The sequence below is a fragment of the Scyliorhinus canicula genome, chromosome 26 (assembly GCF_902713615.1).
Source record: "Scyliorhinus canicula chromosome 26, sScyCan1.1, whole genome shotgun sequence".
Taxonomy (NCBI): domain Eukaryota; kingdom Metazoa; phylum Chordata; class Chondrichthyes; order Carcharhiniformes; family Scyliorhinidae; genus Scyliorhinus; species Scyliorhinus canicula.
In genome coordinates this window covers 16,956,762-16,978,908 of record NC_052171.1, presented here as the reverse complement: position 1 = coordinate 16,978,908, position 22,147 = coordinate 16,956,762, and the positions used below count along the sequence as shown (strand labels likewise).

The 22,147-nt window shown below is 49.0% G+C and overlaps 2 protein-coding genes across 3 annotated transcripts in view; one reads left to right on the top strand and one right to left on the bottom strand.

Moving 5' to 3' along the window:
* Nucleotides 1–329, bottom strand: part of LOC119957445 (E3 ubiquitin-protein ligase MARCHF5-like) — a 28,118-nt gene extending 27,789 nt beyond the window's left edge. The window contains exon 1 of one of the 2 annotated variants that reach the window (XM_038785517.1): nt 162–329. In XM_038785517.1, coding sequence (XP_038641445.1) covers nt 162–196 — 35 coding nt within the window. In that variant the 5' untranslated portion in view covers nt 197–329. The remainder of the gene's footprint in view (nt 1–161) is intronic. The other variant, XM_038785518.1, reaches the window with a different exon arrangement.
* An 83-nt stretch (nt 330–412) lies between these two features.
* actr1b (actin related protein 1B) lies at nt 413–16,596 on the top strand. Its single transcript, XM_038785516.1, has 11 exons — nt 413–629; nt 2,105–2,169; nt 3,122–3,197; nt 3,332–3,457; nt 7,032–7,156; nt 7,784–8,000; nt 10,369–10,461; nt 11,439–11,613; nt 13,389–13,450; nt 13,542–13,582; nt 15,813–16,596. Exons 1-11 carry the CDS (start codon nt 582–584, stop codon nt 15,913–15,915), a joined length of 1,131 nt encoding a protein of 376 aa, XP_038641444.1. The 5' UTR covers nt 413–581; the 3' UTR covers nt 15,916–16,596.
* Nucleotides 16,597–22,147: the final 5,551 nt, after the last annotated feature.

Below are 22,147 nucleotides of genomic sequence, written 5' to 3'. Positions count from 1 at the left end.
GGGGGGGGGAGGAGGGGGGGGGGGGGGGGGGATTCGGGAGGGGGGGTCCAGGCCTTCTGGGCCTGTCGGTGGCGGATTACTGGCTGATGAGATCTGCCGCGGATCCGGGTGGGGCGGACGTCATCCCCAACCTGGAAGCCTCCCCTTCCGACCGCACTCACCGCTCCATGCCGGAGTAGGTCCCTCCCACGGCCATGCTCGCCAACGCCGGTCTGGCCGCCGGCGAAAATCCAGGCCCAGGCTTCGGGCCTGACTCCGCAAGGCCCGACTTGGAGGATCGGCGAACCGATTGGTTGGGCCGGGGCAGAGCGACCGTCCAATCAGGCTCGTTCCCGTCGTGGATTGGTGCAAGGCGGCCGAACGTGGATCCTATTGGTCGGTGCTGTCCGACAATCGTCGTGCCGCTTGGGCCAATCGGGACCCGCGGGCCGGGCAGGCGCAGTGTGGGGTAGTGAGGGGGCGTGCGCAGGCGCGGCGGGTCGGTTTGCGCAGGCGCGGCGGGAGCTGCCGGCTGTCAGTGATTGCAGTGTCGAAGTCGGGGGGGGGACAGAGGGGAAACAGCATCAAAACCGGTTTCACCGATGGAGTCCTACGACATAATCACCAACCAGCCGGTGGTAATCGATAACGTGAGTAACCGGCCCTCTTATCTCATCCTCAGGGTGTCCCCGGGGCTGCCAGCAGCCCTTAAAGGGATGGTTCATGCCCGCGCCCTTTTAATTTCGCCGACAGAAAACAACAGGGCAGCAGCCACTTAAAGTCTTGGTGCTGTTTGACCAAGGTGTTGCCCAGCTCTCCCCACCCCCTCAGGGCCCTGCATGGTGGTCTTCTCATTGCAGCTCTCTGCAGCAGGCACCTCATCCAGCACTCTATCCTCATTGACAGCATCAGCTGGGCTCAAATTCTCAGAGTATTTAATTTGTGGGGGCGGGGGAGGGGGTTGCAGAAGGAGCACAGGCTCTGTTGAGAAAAATACAAGAGTTAGCCCAACAATTGTAGGATTTCGCAGTGCCGAAAGAGCCTCTTCGGCCCATCATGCCTGTGCTGGCCATCAAGTACCGACCTGCTCCAATCCCACTTTCCAGCGCTTGATCCGTTGCCCAGTACGCCGAGGCGTTTGAAAGTGCTCATCTAAATGCTTCTTACATGTTGTGAGGGTTCCTGCCTCTGCCACCCGGTCAGCCAGACAGTTCCAGATTCCCACCACCCTCTGGGTGGAAAGGTTATTCCTCAAATCCCCTGGCCATTAGCTTAAATCTATGCCCCCTGGTTACTGACCTCTCAACTCAGGGAAACGGTTTCTACCTATCTACCCCATCTGTGTCCTTCATAATTTTGGACGTCTCGATCAGGTAACCCCTCAGCCGTCGCTGCTTAAGGAGAACAACCCCAGCCTATCTCCACAGTTGAAGGGCTCCAGCTCAGGCAACATTCTGATGAATCCCCTCTGCACCCTCTCTCGCTCAACCATATCCCTCTTATCGTGTGGTGACCAGAACTGCAGCTGTGGCATAACCAGTGTTTTATACAGCTCCATCATAACCTCTCTACCTTGGATAATAAAGGCAAGTATCCCTTAATCATCTTATCTACCTGTTCTGCTGCCTTCAGGGATCTTTGGACATGCACCATAAGAAACCCTTTGGTCCTCTGCACATCAAAGTGTCGTACTGTTCAGTGTGTATTCCCTTGCTTTGTTAGTCCTCTCAAAATTCAGAGATGGGGGGGGAAGAATTGAGAGGTGAGGCCTACGACAGCATGAAAGGCAGGAGAGGTTAAATGATCTTTAAAAAAGTGATGGTATTATGTGGCAGAGGTAGCTGATCAGATGACAGGTTAAGAGGGGCTTTAAGAAGGCTGTCAAACACCCGGATATGTCCATCCACATTCCTGAAGGGTCTGATTGTCGTTTCCAGATCACCAAGTGCACATTTGAATGAATTAATCTGGTCACTGCAGGCTGCCACCTTGAATTTTTTTTTTATGGTGCAATCGTCTATGGCAGCACATGTCCAATTATAAATATTCTGTTGGGTGAGAAGTTGAAAGGTTCCTTGCGCCCTGTATAACTTTTCCTATCTTCTCAATTTTTTTATCCATCCAGGGTTCCGGGGTTGTCAAAGCTGGATTTGCTGGAGATCAAATACCCAAGTACTGTTTCCCCAATTAGTAAGTATGTTCACATGCATCAGCATACTTTGTGCGTGACTATGTTGGTGTCAAGATGTCAATAACGTTTATTTGTCAAAGTATTTACTTTGTTCCGGACAAATGTTCATCAAGTGACAGATGTTAACAGCAGAAGCTGGCTGCTTCAAGCACTCCTGAATGAGATGTGGGCTGAGGTGGATGTGGAGGAAAGCAGCTGCTGCAAACACGCTCTTTTCCCCAGTTTTGTATTGGCCACCACAACTGCAGCAGCTTTTTACCTTCCCGTTTCACACATGCATGTGATCCTGTTGCCTGCAGTAGGAGGATTGACAGGTGGTCGAGCTTGGAGAAGTTTTGTGCTGGGGTCCCTGATAGCCCAGTTAATAAACTACCAAAGTAATGGGAGCCGGTACGTGCCCGGTTCTACTCCTGGCTTTGTGTTTTGATTCTATACCAGCTTTGGCTGGTGTGGTAAATGCCCTTCTCGACTGCGAAATAAATGAGGCTGCACTTCCAGACTTTTTGGGGCAAGTGTACACTTGTTTAATAAAATAAAAAGATTAATAAATTAAACAAAAAGACATGGGATGAAAGCAACCGAGTGCAGGCAAGTGTATGTTTGCAATTATCACTGGAGGATAATCATCTTCTTTCTCTCTGTCTCTCGGGTCTGTATTGTCCATGAAGGTAAGTTACCCGTCAAGCTGTGCGTTTTACCCGTCGAGCTGTGCATTATAAGCTTTGGTACAGTCGGGAGATTGTGGAAGAATCTGGAATTCCAATGCAGGTTAAACTTTGTGTGAATCTGCAAACTCAAAATCCAGAAGTTGTTGTGGGTTGTGCAAAAGGAGGTATTCACATATTGACACCAAATGGTCACCACGATTGACACCACGATACACCCACAACAAAATCTCACTGGCAGTCAGTCCCATCATTAAACATTAACAATTATTCTGTCTCGGCCTAGTGTGGGACGACCAAAGCACGTTCGAGTGATGGCGGGTGCGTTGGAGGGCGACCTGTTCATTGGACCGAAAGCTGAGGTATAGTGATATTTTCTACCGTGTATAACAAGCAACCGTGAGGCCACAGAAATGTCACAATGCTTAAAATTCTTATTTTTGTGCATTCATTTTGTCCTTCTCATCGTCTTCCCTCATACCCCTGCCCGCGTTAGGAACATCGGGGTCTGCTCTCAATCCGTTACCCCATGGAACATGGCATTGTGCAAGACTGGAATGACATGGAGAGAATCTGGCAGTATGTTTATGGCAAGGACCAACTGCAGACCTTCTCTGAGGAAGTGAGTGCTTGTATTTGGATTTTATTGTCACGTGTACCGAGGTGCAGTGAAAAATATTTTTCTGCGAGCAGCTCAAACAGATCATTAAGTACATAGATCATAGAATTTACAGTGCAGAAGGAGGCCATTCGGCCCATCGAGTCTGCACCGGCTCTTGGAAAGAGCACCCTACCCAAGGTTAACACCTCCACCCTATCCCCTATAACCCAGTAACCCCAACACTAAGGGCAGTTTTGGACACTAAGGGCAATTTTATCATGGCCAATCCACCTAACCTGCACATCTTTGGACTGTGGGAGGAAACCGGAGCACCCGGAGGAAACCCACGCACACACGGGGAGGATGTGCAGACTCCGCACAGACAGTGACCCAAGCCGGAATCGAACCTGGGACCCTGGAGCTGTTAAGCGATTGTGCTATCCACAATGCTACCGTGCTGCCCCACATGAAAAGGAAATAAAAGAAAATACATAATAGGGCAACACAAGGTACAAAATATAACTACATAACACCAGCATCGGATGAAGCATACAGTGGTGCAGTGTTGATGAGGTCAGTCCATAAGAGGGTCATTGAGGAGTCTGGTGAGAGCGGGGAAGATGCTGTTTTTGAGTCTGTTCGTGCGTGTTCTCAGACTTCTGTATCTCCTGCCCGATGGAGGAAGTTGGAAGAGTGAGGAAGCCGGGTGGGAGGGGTCTCTGATTATTGCAGGAGGTGATAGGTTTTCACAGTCTCTCATAGCTAACTGAGCTAAATCGCTGACTTTTAAAGCAGACCAAGCAGGCTAGCAGCACGGTTCGGTTCCCGTACCAGCCTCCCCGGACAGGCGCCGGAATGTGGCGACTAGGGGCTTTTCACAGTAACTTCATTGAAGCCTACTTGTGACAATAAGCGATTTTCATTTCATTTTCATTTCATTTCATTAATGCCGATGATCCCACACAAATATTTAGTCTTCATCTCCTGAATAATATCTTTCAATCAAGTCATATTTATCTCCGGGTGGCACTGGTTAGCACTGCTGCCTCACAGCTCGCTACCTCTCTCTCTCTGTCCCTCGCGCTCTACTTGTCTTTTTTTAAACTTAGAGTACCCAATTTGTTTTCCAGGGACAATTTAGCATGCCAATCCACCTACCCTGCACATCTGTGGGTTTTGAGAGTGAGACCCATGCGCTCTCTCTATCTCCCTCGCGCTCTCTCTATCTCCCTCGCGCTCTCTCTATCTCCCTCGCGCTCTCTCTATCTCCCTCGCGCTCTCTCTATCTCCCTCATGCTCTCTCTATCTCCCTCGCGCGCTCTCTATCTCCCTCGCGCGCTCTCTATCTCCCTCGCGCGCTCTCTATCTCCCTCGCGCGCTCTCTATCTCCCTCGCGCGCTCTCTATCTCCCTCGCGCGCTCTCTATCTCCCTCGCGCGCTCTCTATCTCCCTCGCGCGCTCTCTATCTCCCTCGCGCGCTCTCTATCTCCCTCGCGCGCTCTCTATCTCCCTCGCGCGCTCTCTATCTCCCTCGCGCGCTCTCTATCTCCCTCGCGCTCTCTCTATCTCTCTTGAGCTCTCTCTATCTCGCGCTCTCTCTATCTCGCTCGCGCCCTCTCTATCTCTCTCGCGCTCTCTCTATCTCTCTCGCGCTCTCACTATCTCTCTCGCGCTCTCTCTATCTCTCTCGCGCTCTCTCTATCTCTCTCGCGCTCTCTCTATCTCTATGGCGCTCTCTCTATCTCTCTTGCGCACTCTCTATCTCTCTCGCGCTCTCTCAATCTCGCGCTCTCTCCATCTCTCGCGCTCTCTATCTCTCTCGCGCTCTCTCTATCTCGCGCGCTCTCCATCTCTCTCGCGCGCTCTCCATCTCTCTCGCGCTCTCTCCATCTCTCTCGCGCTCTCCATCTCTCTCGCGCTCTCTCTATCTCGCGCTCTCTATCTCGCGCTCTCTCTATCTCGCGCTCTCTCTATCTCGCGCTCTCTCTATCTCACGCTCTCTCTATCTCGCGCTCTCTCTATCTCGCGCTCTCTCTATCTCGCGCTCTCTCTATCTCGCGCTCTCTCTATCTCACGCTCTCTCTATCTCGCGCTCTCTCTATCTCGCGCTCTCTCTATCTCGCGCTCCCTCTATCTCGCGCTCCCTCTATCTCGCGCTCCCTCTATCTCGCGCTCCCTCTATCTCGCGCTCCCTCTATCTCGCGCTCCCTCTATCTCGCGCTCCCTCTATCTCGCGCTCTCTCTATCTCTCTCGCGCTCTCTCTATCTCTCTCGCGCTCTCTCTATCTCTCTCGCGCTCTCTCTATCTCTCTCGCGCTCTCTCTATCTCTCTCGCGCTCTTTCTATCTCTCTCGCGCTCTCTCTATCTCTCTCGCGCTCTCTATCTCTCTCGCGCTCTCTCTATCTCTCTCGCGCTCTCTCTATCTCTCTCGCGCTCTCTCTATCTCTCTCGCGCTCTCTCTATCTCTCTCGCGCTCTCTCTATCTCTCTCGCGCTCTCTCTATCTCTCTCGCGCTCTCTATCTCTCTCGCGCTCTCTCTATCTCTCTCGCGCTCTCTCTATCTCTCTCGCGCTCTCTCTATCTCTCTTGCGCTCTCTCTATCTCTCTCGCGCTCTCTCAATCTCGCGCGCTCTCCATCTCTCTCTATCTCTCTCGCGCTCTCCATCTCTCTCGCGCGCTCTCCATCTCTCTCGCGCTCTCTCTATCTCTCTCGCACTTTATCTCTCTCGCGCTCTCTCTATCTCTCGCTCTCTCTCTCTCGCGCTCTCTCTATCTCTCTTGTGTTCTCTCTATCTCTCTCGCGCTCTCTCTATCTCGCGCTCTCTCTATCTCTCTCGCACTGTCTCTATCTCTCTCACGCTCTCTCCATCTCTCGCGCGCTCTCCATCTCTCTCGCGCTCTCTCCATCTCTCTCGCGCTCTCCATCTCTCTCGCTCTCTCCATCTCTCTCGCGCTCTCTCTATCTCACGCTCTCTCTATCTCACGCTCTCTATCTTGCGCTCTCTCTATCTCTCTCGCGCTCTCTCTATCTCTCGCGCTCTCCCTCTCTCTCACGCTCTCTCTATCTCGCGCGCTCTCTATCTCGCGCGCTCTCTATCTCGCGCGCTCTCTATCTTGCGCGCTCTCTATCTTGCGCGCTCTCTATCTCGCGCTCTCTCTATCTCGCGCTCTCTCTATCTCGCGCTCTCTCTATCTCGCGCTCTCTCTATCTCGCGCTCTCTCTATCTCGCGCTCTCTCTATCTCGCGCTCTCTCTATCTCGCGCTCTCTCTATCTCGCGCTCTCTCTATCTCGCGCTCTCTCTATCTCGCGCTCTCTCTATCTCGCGCTCTCTCTATCTCGCGCTCTCTCTATCTCGCGTTCTATCTCTCTCGCGCTCTCTCTATCTCTCTCGCGCGCTCTCTCTCTCGCGCTCTCTCTATCTCTCTATCTCTCTCGCGCTTTCACCATCAAATATTCGCAGGTCAGGTATGGTGGAGCCAATAGTCCTAAACTCTGATCTCAAAGGAGCCCAACAGGTGAATCTCTGAGCTTTGTTCATATTCCATCGGTCATGTTGGCAATCCAGGACAAAATTGTTCTCTTTCTTTTGCAGCATCCAGTGCTCCTCACAGAAGCTCCATTAAATCCAAGCAAAAACCGGGAGAGGGCAGCGGAGGTGTTTTTCGAGTCCTTTAACGTCCCCGCACTTTTCATTTCGATGCAAGCTGTCCTAAGTTTGTAAGTTGCCTGCCGTGAACGATTGTTCTCAGATTTTCTGATGTTTGTGGTTCGTTGTTTTGAAGTACTTTGCAACACAATTGGGAACACAAATGAAGGAATTTGGATTTAAAGGAAATGCCTCAGTGTCTTTCTTGTTCCCAATTCTCTTCATGTTCTCGTGAACAGACTGACCCTTCACTGCTGTCTGAGGGCGCCGAAGACCCGGATTCGATCCCGTGTGAAGTTTGTACATTCTCCCCGTGTCTGTGGGTCTCACCCTCACGACGCAAAAAGATGTACAGGATAGAGAAATTGGCCACGATAAATTGCCCCTTAATTGGAAAACAAAAAATTGGATACTCTAAATTCAAAAAGAAAAAAAAACTTCATCCATGTAGTCAGTCTTTATCTTAGAATCATGGAATTCCTATCGTGCAGAATGAGGCCATTCGGCCCATTGAGTCTGCATCGGCCCAATCCCCCAACCGATCCTCGAAACCCCACCTAAACTTAGGACACAAAGGGCAATTTAGGGTGGCCACTGTGCCCTCGGCAGGGGATTTTTGAGTCACTCTGCCAGTCTTTTTATTCTCACATTCCTGGTGCTTGAGCACTGTCAATCAATTGTCTCCATCTTAACTGCAGATATGCCACAGGCCGAACCACAGGTGTCGTGCTTGATGCTGGGGATGGTGTCACTCACGCTGTCCCAATCTACGAGGGCTTTGCCATGCCACACTCGATCATGAGGGTGGATGTAGCTGGCAGGGATGTGTCCCGCTACCTGCGCCTGCTCCTCAGGAAAGAAGGGTACGACTTCCACACAACTGCAGAATTTGAGGTTGTCAAAACAATTAAAGAGGTGGGTGCACTCTCTTTCTCATTTATTCCTTTCCACGATGTGCGCGTCGTTGGCACGGCCAGTGTTTACTGTCCATCACCAAGTGTGCTTGAGAAGGTGCTGGTGATCTGCGACCTTCAGCTGTCCATTTGGTGCAGCGTGTCACTCAGTGCTGCGAGGTAGGGAGTTCTCCAATTGGTGACGCAGTGGGTGATGAAGGAGTGGGAATCTCTGGCCAGATCAGAATGGTGTGTGACCTGGAGGTGACGGCGGTCCCATGTGCCTGTTTCTCTTGTCCTTCTGAATGGTGTCTTGTCTTGGATTTGGGATCCAGGTGGGGTTTCTTTGGGTTTGCCTGTAACCATAAGATTGTAGCCGTAGACTGTCATTTATAAAAGAGACACATTTTATTCCTCAAATATCTGTGTACGTCTGAATAGGCTACACGAGAATATACTCCTGCGTCCCATCAATCTGTCCCTTAGAAGGATGTGGATAGGGCAGCACGGCGGCCTAGTGGTTAGCACAACCGCCTCACGGCGCTGGGGTCCCAGGTTCGATCCCGGCTCTGGGTCACTGTCCGTGAGGAGTTTGCACATTCTCCCCGTGTCAGCGTGGGTTTCACCCCCACAACCCAAAAATGTGCAGAGTAGGTGGATTGGCCATGCTAAAATTGCCCCTTAATTGGAAAAAATAATTGGGTAATCTAAATTTATTTAAAAAAAGAAGGATGTGGATGCTTTAGAGAGGGTGCAGAGGACGTTCACCAGGATGTTGCCTGGTATGGAGGGTGCTAGCTATGAAGAAAGGTTGAGTAGATTAGGATTGTTTTCATTGGAAAGACGGAGTTGAGGGGGGACTGATTGAGGTCTACAAAATTATGAGAGGTATGGACAGGGTGGATAGCAACAAGCTTTTTCCAGAGTGGGGGTGTCAATTACAAGGGATCACGATTTCAAGGTGAGAGGGGGAAAGTTTAAGGGAGATGTGCATGGAAGTTTTTTACGCAGAGGGTGGTGGGTGCCTAGAATGCTTTGCCAGCGGAGGTGGTAGAGGCGGGCACGATAGCATCATTTAAGATGCATCTGGACAGATATATGATCGGGCGGGGAACAGAGGGAAGTAGATCCTTGGAAAATAGGCGACAGGTTTAGATAAAGGATCTGGATCGGCACAGGCTGGGAGGGCCGAAGGGCCTGTACCTGTGCTGTAATTTTCTTTGTTCTTAGTCATGTGACATTACATCAGAGTTACGTAAGTCTCAGGTGTTCCTGATGTTAGTGCTTTACAGACAGATGGTCACGAAGGAGCTCTCACTGCAGATGTGCTGGCAGAGGCTGGCCAGGGGTGGGGTGGGGGGAGTGTCATAGAACATAGAACAGTACAGCACAGAACAGGCCCTTCTCCCCTCAATGTTGTGCCAAGCCATGATCACCCTACTCAAACCCACGTTTCCACCCTATACCCGTAACCCAACAACCTCCTCCTTAACCCTACTTTTATTAGGACACTCCGGGCAATTTAGCATGGCCAATCCACCTAACCCGCACATCTTTGGACTGTGGGAGGAAACCGGAGCACCCGGAGGAAACCCACGCACACAGGGGGAGGACGTGCAGACTCCACACAGACAGTGACCCAGCCGGGAATCGAACCTGGGACCCTGGAGCTGTGAAGCATTGATGCTAACCACCATGCTACCCTGCTGCCCCTACTCATGCCCCTAGTCATTGAGTCTAAACCTCATGATGTCCTGGCACCAACACAAAGGCATCCATGTCAGCACAGATTGGTGGGTCATGTGCCACAGTGTGGGTGGTTCGGAGTTTTCCCACCCCCCATTCCAGAAAATAAGGTGCACACCGAGAGTGCGAAATCCTGACCAGGTCTGTGTGTCTCAGCTGCTCACTGTAGAACCTGTTTAGCCATGGCAGGAGCCAATTGTTAAATTGCTTTTAACGTGTTTACATTATGTAGTGTGAGTTGACTCCTCAGATCTACAGCTTGCAACTACACACCTCACACCTGGGATTTGTGCCATGTTGACAGTTCTTTTTATAGCTCGCTATCCCTCATTCGTCAGTCTCTGATTTCAGCACTGCTTCTGCGCATCTTTATACTGGATTACAACATCAATCCACAGAGAAAACCCGTCACAAAATCAGCTTAGACGCCCCCTCCCCCCCCACCCGCCGGCAATCACAGAGATTGTGACCAATTACAGCTACAAGTTGCATTTCAAATGCAGTTGATTGTAATGTTTCTGTGTTTTGTAAACAACAATAACCACTTCCCTTCCACACAGCTGTTGTGATGGATTTGTATTTCAGCAAAAAGAATTGAAGTTGCTGTGGTTTGGACTAAAACGGACCTATTTCTTCCTTTTCAGCGGGCCTGTTACCTTTCTATAAACCCACAGAAAGATGAGACGTTGGAGACGGAGAAAGCACAGTACACCCTGCCTGACGGGAGCACTTTGGAGGTATTGTTGGGGAGATAGTTACTAGTACCCGGTCACACTGTGGTTGGGAAAGTGTAATCCCTTGCATCCTGACCTCCTTCCACTAATCACTTGTAGGTATTGGGTGACATTCAAATCCAATTCTCTAAGCTCTGGGGCTCATTTGAATGGTCAGACTTCATGTCTGAACCTAGATGGTGACCATCAGCAAGCTATTTGGTGGCGGAGAGCATCACGGCCAAATCCTACCTTGTCCTTTCCTAACTTGGATGTATACAGCAGAATCATATGACAGTCATCACGAGTGGAAGCTCTGACTGATGTCTTAATCCTTTCCTTAGCCTCGGGTTTCTGGCCTGACCAAAGACATCTAAATCGCCAAAGACTTGATCCTGGGGCTTCTTGTGCCTTGACATCACACAGGGTGATGCAGTCAGTGATTCAGTTGATAAACACATTGCCTGTGGATGTTTGAGTGCTGGCTGCTAAGAGCTGCATTCAAGCTTTCTCCCATAAATAATTATTATCTGCTTGATGATATGCAAACATTTTTTTTTTTTAAATTTAGATTACCCAATTATTTTTTCTAATTAAGGGGCAATTTAGCGTGGCCAATCTACATACTCTGCACATTTTTGGGTTGTGGGGGCGAAACCCACGCAGACACGGGGAGAATGTGCAAACTCCACACGGACAGTGACCCAGAGCCGGGATCGAACCTGGGCCCTCAGCGCTGTGAGGCGGTTGTGCTAACCACTAGGCCACCGTGCTGCCCTGATGATATGCAAACATGACTGAAATCGCCATGGCACAGTAGGTTATGGACTCAGTGCTGGTAAAATGGGATGAGTACAGATTGGTACATGGTGGTCGGCATAGACATGGTGGGCTCAAAGGACCTGTTTCTGTGCTGTTGATTCTGTGACTCTCTGTTACAAATTAATCTGTGTGATTGTGGCATTTAATCATTCTGTCTGTCACTTGTTTGTTGCCTGCAGGTGGGACCTGCCCGATTCCGAGCTCCAGAGTTACTTTTTAAGCCTGACCTGATCGGAGACGAGAGTGAAGGAATTCATGAAGTGCTAGCCTTTGCGATCCAGAAGTCAGACATGGACCTTCGCAGGACGTTATTCTGCAATATTGTCCTCTCTGGAGGTTCCACCCTGTTCAAAGGTGCTCGCAAGATGCCTTCTGACCCACAGCTGATAGTCTTTAGACCAGTGTTTGTTTGAGAATATATTTTTGGAACAGTGTGGCGAGCAGCAGGTGGCAGATGCTGACTCCAGTGGAGCTTTCACAAGGGAATTGGAGAAATATTTTAATGGGAGAGTTCAGGGATACGAGGAATAGCAGGGGCCTGGTTTGAACTGGAATGCTCCTGAAACAGCCTCACACTCTGTGGTTGCTTCTCTGTTGCACTAGTCTGTGATTCTATTGTATAATGTTGAAAGGCTGCTCAGGGGCTGATGAATGGGGCAACATGTTGCTCCTAATTGGAGAGTCACAGAGGAAGCAGTCTTGGTGCAGGTACAGTCAGGGTGAGAGGCAGGACGAAGCTTCCTCCAGGACTCTGCTTCAGGTTCAAACTCAAAAGAGCACCCTGAGTTTGTACAGAATTGGAGACAGTTTCCTGCTGTGAAGTCATTCCCACTGGGGACTGAGTTCCAAGGACGATTCAGAAGGGAATGTTTTAACCGGCAGACACAAGATGTCAGCGTGCGTTGGCTTTAAGCTTATGTTTATGGCCTAAAAGCCATGTGCCACCCAGCACCTGTTATCTCAGACCTTCGTCGTAACCAGAAACCTCAGTCTTTGGCTTGACCTGATTTCCCCAAGTACGCTCAGTGTCAGCACTGAGGGTTCTGAGATAATAATCTTTATTAGTGTCACAAGTAGGCTCACGTTAATACTGCAATGAGGTTACTGTGAAAGTCCCCCAGTTGCCACACTAAGGCGTACATTGTGGGAGAATTCAGAATGTCCAATTCACCTAAAAGAACGTCATTCGGGACTTTGTGGGAGGAAACCGGAGCACCTGGAGGAAACTCGCCCCCAGTGACCCAAGCCGAGAATCTAACCCCGGTCCCTGGCGCTGTGAGGCAACAGTGCTAACCACTGTGCTACCACGTTGCCCTGATAACTCCCGTGATCAATCACAGACTCTGCACGTTCTGAATTCACCGAGGCAGATGGTACCTGCTGTTCATTGTGATCCAGAAAAGTCAATAAACCCATGTCTTTGGAAGTGCAGAAAGATTTACTCAACCAATCAGAGACTCTGAGAGTGCCTAACATAATGGGAGGCACTACATCTCTCCCCCCCCCCCCCCCCCGCCCCCCCAACTTTGTTCCATTCCACCCTCACTCTCTCTCCTCTGCCCTGTACCATTCCCCCAAATAGGTCTGAAGGAGACAAAAACAAAAAATCACTGGACAATCTCAGTAGGGCTGACAGCATCTGTGGAGAGAGAGAAGGGAGCTAACGTTCCGAATCTGGATGACTCTTCGTCAAAGCTGAGGAGAACGGGAAATAGGATCAGAGTTATACTGTCGGGGCGGGTGGAGCAGTGGGGCTGCAAGGAGGGTCAGCGATAGGTTGAGATTGACACAGCTGTGGACAAAGCTGAAGGGAATGGAAATGATGGAGATAATGACTAAGAAGGCTGCTGATAGTGGCACATTAAGAGATCAGAATGTTTTAATGGCAGAACAAAGATAAGCAGTGTCTCAACTCCGAACAGGGAAGAGATAGCCCACGTGGGGTGGGGAGGTGGGGCACAATGGTGAGGGGAAACCAAGTGGGCTCTCCAGCTGATTGAAGCAGAGTGCACATAGTTCACATCAGCAGTCTTCAGTCAGGTCGGATGGGACAGAAACTCCCACCCAAAAACCACAGAGAGGTCAAAACATTCTTTGAAGAGATTTAATCGAAGTTTCATTGCTCTCAGGCTTTGGCGACCGGTTACTCAGCGAGGTTAAGAAACTGGCTCCAAAAGACGTGAAAATAAAGGTATGGGTGCAAGTTTTAATTTCATACATGATAGTCAAGTGATAGTTATTGTAATGCACAGCAGTCAGTTACAAATTGTGTCTCTTTGCAGATCTCTGCACCACAGGAGAGACTGTACTCGACATGGATCGGGTAAGTACTTGGAGCAGTTGGAATTGAGGCATTTGAAGAGGCAGCGATTTGTGTTCAGTGAGCTGAAGAATGTTGTGGCCTTGGAATATGAATTTTCTATCCAGGTCAAATTCGAGATTGGTCAGATTTCCCTCTTGACGATCCCATCATGCGTTTCCAGGAGGGCTGTGATCTGAGTTAAATGCAGTGCGAAGCTGCCTCTACTGGCCTGTTAAATGTTGTGTGGTCAGCTGCAGCACAGACTGGTTGCAGAGGGAAGCTCGCAGTTCTCTGTCCCATTGAAGCTCATTGAGCCTCACCTCTGAACTCCTGCGGTCAAATGTTTTGTTTTCCCGTTGACACTGTGTGGGTCTCACCCCCACAAACCCAAAAGGTGTGCAGGTGTTGCTCGTTTTACTGGAGTGTGATTAACACGCCTCCGTTTAAAGGCCGTGTGCTTAACACTACTATGGCTCTGTATGTGTAATTATGCTCGGAGTCGCCAGGTGCCGTATTGAGACACCGTCACAAGTATATCAAGGTCAGGTTCAAAGTAATAAATCCGTACACCGATTAGTAAGTCCAAACGATTGGTGTTTATTATAACAAATATAATAAATACACATGCATACGCTAAAGAGACTAACTTACTTCTAATACTAAACAACTAAATACTTATCTAGACAGGAACAGGCAAGGTCAGGGAGCAAGGCCTTCGTCCCGTTCTTGATCTGTAACTTTATGATTGGCAAAGTTGTCACGGGCTAGCAAGGTCTGGATCACGTAGCGATCGTTGTGTTGGCACTTACAGTTCGATGGCTGATGCTCAACGGCCGGTGATGAAACTGGAGTCAGGATGCGATGTAACAGATCTGGGCCGGAGTTTGGAAGCAACAGCAGATTTGGGCCGGAGCAAAACAGATCTGGGCCGGAGCAAAACAGATCGAACCTATTCTTATAGGTCCCAGGAGGTTCAGGCCCCCTTGGGGCGGCTCCCTCATCGATTGGGTCTTTCCCAATCGATATCTTTCAAACTCCCCAATCCTAGGGTCGTTCCTCGATGGGTGGGGCGGTCCCTACGGCTCTTTGTGTTGGTTGCTTTGGCGCCATTCTGTCTGGGCGTCTATGGAAAAGTATCCATCGATACTTAAATGTTTCTATTGTCCTGGATCTGGATCACCTCATTACTATGCAGATCTGTTTCCCATTTGCACCTTTGGCTGAAACTCTGCACCTGGTTTCTGTACGTGCAAAATGTAAAACAGTCTTCTGCAAGCTGTTTGTCCTCACTATGACTGTTTTTCCCTGCAGTCTTAGCAGTTCTCCATTTTGTAGCCCAGTGTCCATCTTAGATGGCTACACAGGGTAGGTGGATTGGCCACTCTAAATTGCCCCTTAATTGGGAAAAAAAAGAATTGGGCACTCTAAATTTATTTTTTAAAACGGTAAGAATCAATCTCCTTTCAATTTGAACACCATTTTAATTAAAATCTACCAGTTAAAATTTATTCACTCACTCAAAGTTTCCATTGCTTGTAATTTGATTTTCCTTTTTGTTTAATTTTTTAATCACCTGCTCCCTTGCACAATGTTTTGGTCAACCTCCATTAAAATCCTGTTTATTTTCATTTGCACGCTAGCTTCCAACAGTGGACAATTATTTTTTTTCCAATTAAGGGGCAATTTAGCGTGGCCAATCCACCTACCCTACACATCTTTGGGTTGTGGGGGAGAAACCCACACAGACACGGGGAGAATATGCAAACTCCACACGGACAGTGACCCGGGGACAGGATCGAACCATGGTCCTCGGTGCCATGAGGCAGCAGTGCTAATCAGTGCGCAGCAGCAGACAGTTCAAACCAGAAGCTGAGTTTTAAACCCAATGTGCCACAAGTGTGGGAGTTTTTGTTTGCACCCAGGGCCTCAAATAGGAAAGCAGTCGATCTTTCAATAAGAAATTTGGTTGAACCAGACGTTCTCTGGTGCACTTATTCCGACCGGCCAAGGACCGGAACAGAACAGCCTCTGTGACCCAGCCTCTAACAGGGGAGCAGACGCATGGCAACACTAGCACCTCCAATCCCAATCCACAATCCGTTCTGATCTGAAAATATGTCACCGTTCCTTCACTGTCAATTGTTCAGAATTCTGAGTCTCCCTCCCGAGCAGCCCTGTAAACTGTTGAATCACCTGGGCCCATAGTTCACTGTTTTTAAAACTGATTCTCTGATTCCTTTTCTTCTCGCAGTGGATCCATCCTGGCTTCCTTAGACACGTTTAAGAAAATGTGGGTGTCAAAGAAAGAGTATGAGGAGGACGGGGCACGTGCGATCCACCGGAAGACATTTTAACGTTGTGAAGTGAACGTACCGCTGTGTAAGCCTCGTCTCCTGTCTGTACAAAATAGCCATGCAGAATGAGTAATGGACAAGTAATATGAGATTTATCGATGTATAAGAAGAAAAGGTTTGATACCACTTTTCGAAACAATCTTCCTCTATCTGCCCCCTTCAGGGTTTGTGTATATTGAATGAGATTTGATTTGACTGCTGTGGGGGGGCAACTTTAGGTTAATGGCTGGCATTGCTTTCAACCTTGCCATTTACAAAGGAAGCGAAATGCACTTGTTCACTGACTGAAATTATGTAATGTCATGTGTTTGATCCCCGCTCCAACCCTTTCCTCCCTGACTCCCCACTTCGTAAATGCGCAGGGGCGTGAGAAGTTTGCTGTCTTCTCCTGTCCAGCTGGGCTGGGAATGTGAGCAGGAAATGGAAAGCTGCCGGGACCAGAGTACTGTGTCCCTGGGCATTCCCGCCTGCAGAGAAGGCCCGGCTAAATATTTTGCGGTCCTAGACAGCGCTACAAATGTCACATGCTGCGTGCAACAAATGGTTAACATGTTACACACAGGAAGAAGCATTTAATTTGCAGTTGTTGGGGAGGAGGGAAGGAGTTGGCTGTCGAGGACCACTCGACGATAGCTACAGATCTAGGCTGGCACTGAATAAAATTATTGAAGGAATATTTAATAATTGGTAATCATTCTTACAATTGCAGTGTAAATAACTATTTGGTTTCCTGGCAAAAGATAATAGGTTTTTAATTTATTCCTGACTGTGTCATAGCTGTTGTTCATTCGGAAGAGAAAACCATTTTGTTTCCAGTGGGAAATTTTCAAATTGAAGGAACATATTGCTCACAAACCAGGCTACCTTTGAGCACACATTCAGTGATTCAATACAGGTACCCAGCTTCCTTAATGCTGGGCTTTGGGAACTGCATTTAGTGGAAAAACTGACTTGCAGTAAATTGCTTGCGAGAGACCGGTTCCGTAGTTTAAAAAGGAAGCTTTGCTTTGGAGTGGTTGCTGTGTTCAACATGTTTGTGAAGCACTCGGGTCTAATGGGGCTTGGATTGGAATTCTGCCGTGCTCGTCCTTTCTCCCCTCCACCTGTTACCCCTGACTAGCTTGAAGCTCGAATTACCTCCCCATTCGCAGCCTAGTGGTTATAGATTGTTGCCCAAGATGAGATTAGGCACATTACAGTAAAGCGCAGGCAAAAGCTTTTCCCGCCAGCTCATGGTGCAAGTACTGGAGGGTGCAGCTTTTGAACAAGAGATGCAGGGGATGTGACGAGCACTTTTTATTACCGCAGTGAGCGGTAATGACCAGAAACCCGCTGCCCATGTGACTGGTAGAAGTGGAGATCGAGAATGATTCCAAAAAGGGCCCTTGAGGCAAATGAACTTGCCGAGTTACCAGACTAGAGCAGAGGAATGTGAGTGGCTGGATTGCTCGGTAGACATGGACCCGGTTTGCTGAAAAGCTTCCTCTGGTGCTGTGGTGACGTGGAAACCTTGCATTGATGTTGGGAGGCCGGGTTATCCATGGTCAAGAGCATGGGCCTCATTTAAAATAGCTGTGACAAAAGGCAAAAGCGAGCTGATGAGAAATAATCTGGAAAGTGGTGGAAACACTCGGCAAATCAGACAGACTCTGGAGAGAGAAGCAGAGTTAACCTTTCCGGTCAATCTTTTAGAACTGGAAAAAAGTTGGACGTGTAACAGGCCTTCCGCAAGTTCAAAGGGAGGGAAAGGATAAGGGGAGCCAAGAATGAAAGGGAGGGTAGAAAGAATAATAATAATAATCACTTATTGTCACGAGTAGGTTTCAATGAAGTTACTGTGAAAAGCCCCTAGTCGCCACATTCTGGCGCCTGTTCATGGAGGCTGGTACGGGCTGGAAGACTGAATGACACAAGGAATTATGGTTCAATGCAACAAGAGGGTGGGAATGAGACGAGAGAATAAAGGGTAGAGAGGAGCTTTGGATGGCAGTAGTTAATCATTCCCAGCAAGGGCAGCACGGTGGCCTAGTGGTTAGCATAACCGCCTCACGGCGCTGAGGTCCCAGGTTCGATCCCGGCTCTGGGTCACTGTCCGTGTGGAGTTTGCACATTCTCCCTGTGTCTGCGTGGGTTTCGCCCCCACAACCCAAAAATGTGCAGGGTAGGTGGATTGGCCACACTAAATTGCCCCTTAATAGAAAAAATAATTGGGTAATCTAAATTTTAAAAAAAAAAGAAAAAAAAAAAAATCATTCCCAGCAGTTGCATTCAGGAAGAATGAGGGCAGCAGTGTGATCTGAAATTGTTGGACTTAGTGTGTTTCGGAGTATGTAAAGTCTCCCGGGAAAAGATGGTGCCGTTTCCTCAAGCTTGTTTGGAACAGAGGGCAGCACAGCAGAACGGTGGTTAGCACTGCTGCCTCACGGCGCTGAGGTCCCAGGTTCAATCCCGTACTGGCTCTGGGTCACTGTCCGTGTGGAGTCTCCCCGTGTTTGCGTGGGTCTCGCCCCCACAACCCAAAGATGTGCAGAGTAGGTGGACTGGCCACGCTAAATTGCCTCTCAATTGGAAAAAATGAATTGGGTACTTTAAATTAATCAAAAAACGGCTTATTGGGCAGCACGGTGGCCTAGTGGTTAGCACAACCGCCTCACGGCGCTGAGGTCCCAGGTTCGATCCCGGCTCTGGGTCACTGTCCGTGTGGAGTTTGCACGTTCTCCCCGTGTCTGCGTGGGTTTCGCCCCCACAACCCAAAAATGTGCAGGGTAGGTGGATTGGCCACGCTAAATTGCCCCTTAATTGGAAGAAATAATTGGCTAATCTAAATTTTTTTTTAAAAACGGCTTATTTGGACCAGTATAGGAGGAGACCAAATACATATTGCCTGACCACTCTGCAGAACACCTTTGTTCACTCTGCAACTATGACCCTGAGCTTCCGCTTGTCTTGTCTTTCCAATTCTCTACCATGCCCACCTTGGACTTCATTCGAAAAGTCTAGGAGGCCGAGGACAAAGAAGATCAATCTGAGCTCGAGGACATAGGCACTTGAAAGTATTTGCAACCCATTGCGTTGCACAATTTCAGGTCATAACCTCTGCCCTTTGTGTTTGGGACATCAGATGTCTTTAGTCCTCCTGGAGACCCATCTTGTGTTTTTTGAATTTGGCTTTGCACCATCATCCCTTTCGTCATTCGGCCTCTTCTGCCTTCTGTTCTGTCTCAGTTCTTGCTTTTTGCTCTCCAATTGCACCGCCCTCCTCCCGCCTCCCCTTTGCCTGGAGCCGGTTGCATCTCAGACATGTTATCAGTTGTGATGATGGGGCGTAGGCCTGAGCCCTTCATTTCTCTGTCCAGGAACGGTGTCGGAGCAGCCTAGTTTTCAGTTTTTTCTCCCAAAGAGTTGACGTGGCAAATTTTGGACCTGCAGGTCAAGAAGAGTGCGGTATCCACGTGCCAGCTGCTCACAGTGGCACAATTGAAACCTCCTGCTTACCGTTTGGTCAAGTACAGGCCCAGGACCCAGATTCATCACTCTGGTGCAGCACGTGGTGGCACTGTAGGGGGGGTTCTGTGGTAAGGGGTTGCTTGGGATTTTGGCATTCGACAACATGTTGTCGACGTATCCTGCCTTATGCATACCATGCAGGAGAGAGCCAAAGGTTGCTTGGCCAATTTAGTGAATATTTCAGACAGAGTAAATGTTCAGACAAATTAGGAACCAAAGATTTGTATGTAACCTTTAAGCTGCCCTGCTGCCTCCTTATAAGGGGTGGGTTTATTTTTATTTTGAAGGTCAGTTTATCTTGTACGGGTAAATTTAGGGGGTTGTTATTGTTTATTGGGGGGTCTCCTGTGTCACTTTCCATTGTTGAATCGGCCACCTGTTCTGAGGAGCCATTGCTGGGTTCAGCTTACCCTTGAGAGGCTCCCTTGAAGAAGCTCTCCCTCTCCATGGCAGCCACATGGTGCGTCGCTGTGGCTGAATGGTTATAAGTGAGCACGACAATCACGAAGCTGCTGCATCAAGTTCCGCAACAAACAGAGCAACATCAGGTAGTTATGGAGCTTGCTTGCCATGTTTTACACCGATTTTATTGTCGAGATGGAGACTGAAGAAATATTGCTATGTATTCCTCGTGTTTTGTATTCACTTCTGTAAATGAGACGGTACTCAGTCAGATTTTGCCCTAAGAGTCTTGAAAGTTTACGTCTAACTGAGAAATCCACGAAAGTACTTGTTGAGGTTGATCACTTGTCCTTCCAGCTCTTTGCCCAGTGCATGCATACAACAGGCGATAGTTAAATCCTGAATAGTGCCCCAATATCAGCCTGCAACTCCTTGAGCCTCTGGGCTTTAATCCATGAGAATTTGGCAGCTATCTCCTCCAGCCACCCTTGCTGACCACTGACAAACGTGAGAGTGTCATTGCACTGGTTTGTTGGCCAGATGGTTGGGTTCAACTCAATGATGCCTTTCATGGTCTGGCATACATCAGGAAATTAGCACATTGAATAGCGGGGGCTGATACTCACCTTTGTTTGTTGTGCATCGCACCGGTTGGGATTCTTTGCCTTGATGCGTGCCTTGCACCTCCATTTAAGCCAACTACTGCCATCCTGGTACGTTGAGAATGAAAACTAGGTGTCCACACCAGTGCTGTTCAGTGTGCCCTACAGACGGAAAGGCATCAAGTGTCGCATTTGATCTCAGCTAGGGTTTCAGAGTTGCCAATAAGGCTTGGCAGTGGGAGGGGAAAGTTCAGGTACAGGTCTCATTCCTGACCAGGGTTTGTGGTTCCTCCCCCTCACCTTCCCTCTCCTCTTCCCCCATCCCCCTTGAGCATCAGGCAGGGAAGAAAGTTGGTTGTGATGTGTTATGAAGAAGCTACCGACACTCAGTGCCCTGACTCGGGTGGGACATGGACTATTAGCAAGATACCAACGGTCTCCTTGAGATCACGTTTGAGCATGAAGTGTGTCCGAAGCATGAATTGGGGCAAGAGTTCTGTGAAGTAACACTGAAAGGAGTTTTAGATTTTTTTATATCAGAGAATTGAACAGTCTGTGAAAGAATTCTGGATCCGATCATTTTTTCTCCCTCCGTCAAACATTTCAAAACATGTCGGGACTGCAGTGCCTTTAATCTTGTTCAAAGAGGTATGGAAATTCTGGGAATAAAACTGGCACCAGGAAGGCTTACCTCACATGTATTTAAAATAATATAAATAAAAAGCATTTAAATGAGAACAGTGTGACTTTGATGCGCTTCAGTTGGGTGTTCGTGGAATCTTTCTAAGGAATGCCATTTTCCCTCCCTACTGTCCATCCTGCCTCACCTGAATGTGAACATGCAGTCATATTGTTTAGGAGCACGGCCTAAAGCCATCAGCCATGCACCGCCAGGCGGTCAACATTTCCAATCCGGGGCTCCGGGCTTCAGCTGCTTTCAGCATTGCAGTTTTCCTGAGGAATGGAGTCATTTGAAAAGTTAAAGCAGGAAACAGATCAACCCCTTCTTCAGAGAGCAGTTACGAATATCGGAACAGGACTCGACTGTTTATCCTCTGGAGGGGAGGGGAGGTGGTGGAACCATGTCACTGGACTAGAGATCCAGAAGCCCCAGGCCAGTGCTCCGGGGGTTCGAAACCCACCAGGGCAGCGGGAGAAATTTTATTCCGGAGGCTAGTTTCAGGACTGGTGACCATGACAACAATCACCGATTGTTGCGAAGTTCCATCACTCGTGTCCTTTCAGGAAGGAAATCTGCCGTCCTCCCCCGGTCTGGCCTACTTTCTGACCCACAGCAGTGTGGTTGACTCTGAACTGCCCTTCTGAAATGGTCCACTCGGTTCCGGGGCAATTGGTGGGTGAGCCTTGACAGCGACACAAGAGAAGAAAATGGTGTGTGACCCAACTCCAGTGGGTGCGGGCCAGTCAAAGGTGGGAATGTGGCCTGTGTGTTTTCTGCCTTTGTTGAACCCCCCCCCGCAGACTATCTCCCATCACCTTCAAGCCATGAGGTGTGAAACAGAAATGCGGCACTGGCACCAACATAAAAACCTTGTTCAACAAGCTTGATCATGGAATTTTGTTCCCTTATTTATTTTGGCCTGCGCTTTTTGTTTTTTTTATAGTTGGGAGGTTGAAACGCTGAACCATTCCACTCTGTATGTAACTACAGTTCTGTAGGTAACTCCAGTTCAGAACCTAAGTAAATCGTTCGTGCTGAG

What these genes read in the sequence shown, in the direction of transcription:
- actr1b (XM_038785516.1), top strand. Translation starts at nt 582, where the DNA reads ATGGAGTCCTACGACATAATCACCAACCAGCCGGTGGTAATCGATAAC. An exon ending in CTGACGGGAGCACTTTGGAG is followed by an intron (nt 10,462 to 11,438) that starts GTATTGTTGGGG and finishes TGTTGCCTGCAG; the next exon opens with GTGGGACCTGCCCGATTCCG. An exon ending in CTGTACTCGACATGGATCGG is followed by an intron (nt 13,583 to 15,812) that starts GTAAGTACTTGG and finishes TTCTTCTCGCAG; the next exon opens with TGGATCCATCCTGGCTTCCT.